Source organism: Brassica napus, chromosome C9 (genome assembly GCF_020379485.1).
Source record: "Brassica napus cultivar Da-Ae chromosome C9, Da-Ae, whole genome shotgun sequence".
NCBI lineage: Eukaryota > Viridiplantae > Streptophyta > Magnoliopsida > Brassicales > Brassicaceae > Brassica > Brassica napus.
This window is the reverse complement of record NC_063452.1, coordinates 41,696,590-41,698,744: the sequence shown is the minus strand read 5'-3', so window position 1 is coordinate 41,698,744 and position 2,155 is coordinate 41,696,590. Positions and strand designations below refer to the sequence as shown.

The following is a 2,155-nucleotide window of genomic DNA, read 5'->3' as shown; positions in this document are numbered from 1 at the left end:
TAGTATTCTCGATCATCTATCTTTATAAGAAGGAATTCGAGGTGCAGAATCGGATTTGTTTTGTTTTCTTCTCATTGAAGAAGATAGAGAGATCGTAGAAGATTGAGAGAGATAAGAGAACATCAACCGTTTGCCAAAACCGAGTTCCCAAAAAAAAAATGTCTGCTTCCCGGAAAAAAAAACTGTTACACATGGGCTTTTAAAATTATGGGTCTTTTTCAATGCTAAATGACTCAAATAGTTTTCTATTTAACACAAACTCAAGCTTTTAATTAAATTGTAACTTTTTCAATATTATTCATAATCTGTATAAAAAAATCTTTTACAAATCTTAATCAAATTTTAAATAAGTTATTTTTTTCATAGCCGTTGAATAAATTAATTTCCGTAAAAAATTATACATTATTTATCTTTTTCATATATCATACTAACTCATAATTCTTTATTTCATCATATTTTAATGGTTGTCAATAGAAATGTGGCCCAACTTAAATTACTTTATCACACTGTGATCAATTTTGTAATCAAATTATGTTACAACAATTTTGGTATTATGTGATCTTTTTTGTCATCATTTATATTATAATTTTGATACATTATATAATGGTGTAATAATTTTTAGTTACATCACGTAAATAGAAAAACACCGCCCGGTCGGGCGGTCCGGATCTAGTAGCTATTAAAACAAGAGACGGTTATTATTTCTCCTAAATAGGAGACGTTTCTTAATTTGGTGCAGCCACCAAAACCAAAACGTTGAAGTCGCCGATACGATTTTCATGGCTACTACACTACTCAGATGCCTCCACGCGTCGACGTCCTCCTCCGCCGTTTCCACCGGATTCCGTTCGCCGGCGATACACCAGCTCTCTTTCAGTCGCGCACATTTGCTTTCCTTCCGATCGGCGACTGTGAACATGTGCGTGAGACGGTCCCGCTTCCCATACTCGGAGAACCGCTTCTCCGACGAGATGTTACGCTCTCACCATCCTAGACTACCTCGAACAGAGAGGGATCCCCGTAAACGCGACGACTTTCTCCGCGCTTTTAACCGCCTGTGTTCGCCGGAAGTCGCTCGTTCACGGCAAGCAGGTCCACGTTCACATACAGATAACGGGTTAGAGAAAATCTAGTTCCTTGGGACGAAGCTTGTTCATATGTACACTGCTTGCGGTTCAATTGAGGATGCGCAGAAGGTGTTCGACGAAAGTTCTAGCTCGAATGTTTATTCGTGGAACGCGTTGCTTAGAGGGACGGTGATATCCGGGAAGAGGAGGTATGGGGATGTTCTCTCTACGTTTACGGAGATGAGAGAGCAAGGGGTTGATTTGAATGTTTATAGTTTGTCTAACGTGTTTAAGAGCTTTGCTGGCGCGTCTGCTTTGAGGCAGGGGTTGAAGACGCATGCTCTTGCGGTTAAGAACGGTTTGTTTAGTAGTGAGTTTCTCAAGACTTCGGTTGTTGATATGTATTTTAAATGTGGTAAAGTAGGGCTTGCGCGTAGAGTGTTTGATGAGATTGAAGAGAAGGATATAGTTTCTTGGGGGGCAATGATTGCTGGATTGGCTCACAACAAAAGGCAGTGGGAAGCATTGGGGTTGTTTAGGATGATGATAAGTCAAGACGGGATTTATCCAAACTCTGTTATAATTACAATGTTTATGGTTTCTGGTGCAGTATTTTTCCTTGATTTTGTTAATTTCTGATAGTCTCTGCTGAAAAGCATCATGGCTATGGTCCTAATGGCAGCCAGCTTGAACATATCTTTTTTAAAGATATTCCTCACAACGCTTCTCTGTGTGACTTGGTTGCTATTGTCTAGCAGGTTGGTCGGATGACACTTGGAGGATTGCTAGCTTTGGGCTACAATGTTGTAGTGAGTTATAAGCTAGCTTCAACTGCTGATATGAAGTTGTAGCTTCTTCTGTTTGTTTCTGAGTTTTAGATAGATTAAAATGGAAGTTAGTGTAAATAAAACTGTGCCCTTTAGAAGTTTTTTTCATACTGAGAAGCTGTCTCATAGGAAAGCTACAATTATTGGTTATATCTCTCTGTGTTTGTGGTTTTAAGTTGGTTCTGTCTCTTCATATTGAGAGGCTGTCCCATATATAGGAAACGTTACAATGATCCATTGTATGTGTCTCTGTGTTTGTGG

The 2,155-nt window shown here is 39.1% G+C and overlaps 1 protein-coding gene across 1 annotated transcript; it reads left to right on the top strand.

Annotated features, from left to right (window-relative positions):
* The first annotated feature begins 1,157 nt into the window (after positions 1 to 1,157).
* LOC106407588 (pentatricopeptide repeat-containing protein At1g71460, chloroplastic-like) lies at positions 1,158 to 1,918 on the top strand. The gene is made up of 2 exons (XM_048768004.1): positions 1,158 to 1,676; positions 1,826 to 1,918. Exons 1-2 carry the CDS (start codon positions 1,158 to 1,160, stop codon positions 1,916 to 1,918), a joined length of 612 nt encoding a protein of 203 aa, XP_048623961.1.
* Positions 1,919 to 2,155: the final 237 nt, after the last annotated feature.

What these genes read in the sequence shown, in the direction of transcription:
- LOC106407588 (XM_048768004.1), top strand. Translation starts at nt 1,158, where the DNA reads ATGTACACTGCTTGCGGTTCAATTGAGGATGCGCAGAAGGTGTTCGAC. An exon ending in TGTTTATGGTTTCTGGTGCA is followed by an intron (nt 1,677 to 1,825) that starts GTATTTTTCCTT and finishes ATTGTCTAGCAG; the next exon opens with GTTGGTCGGATGACACTTGG.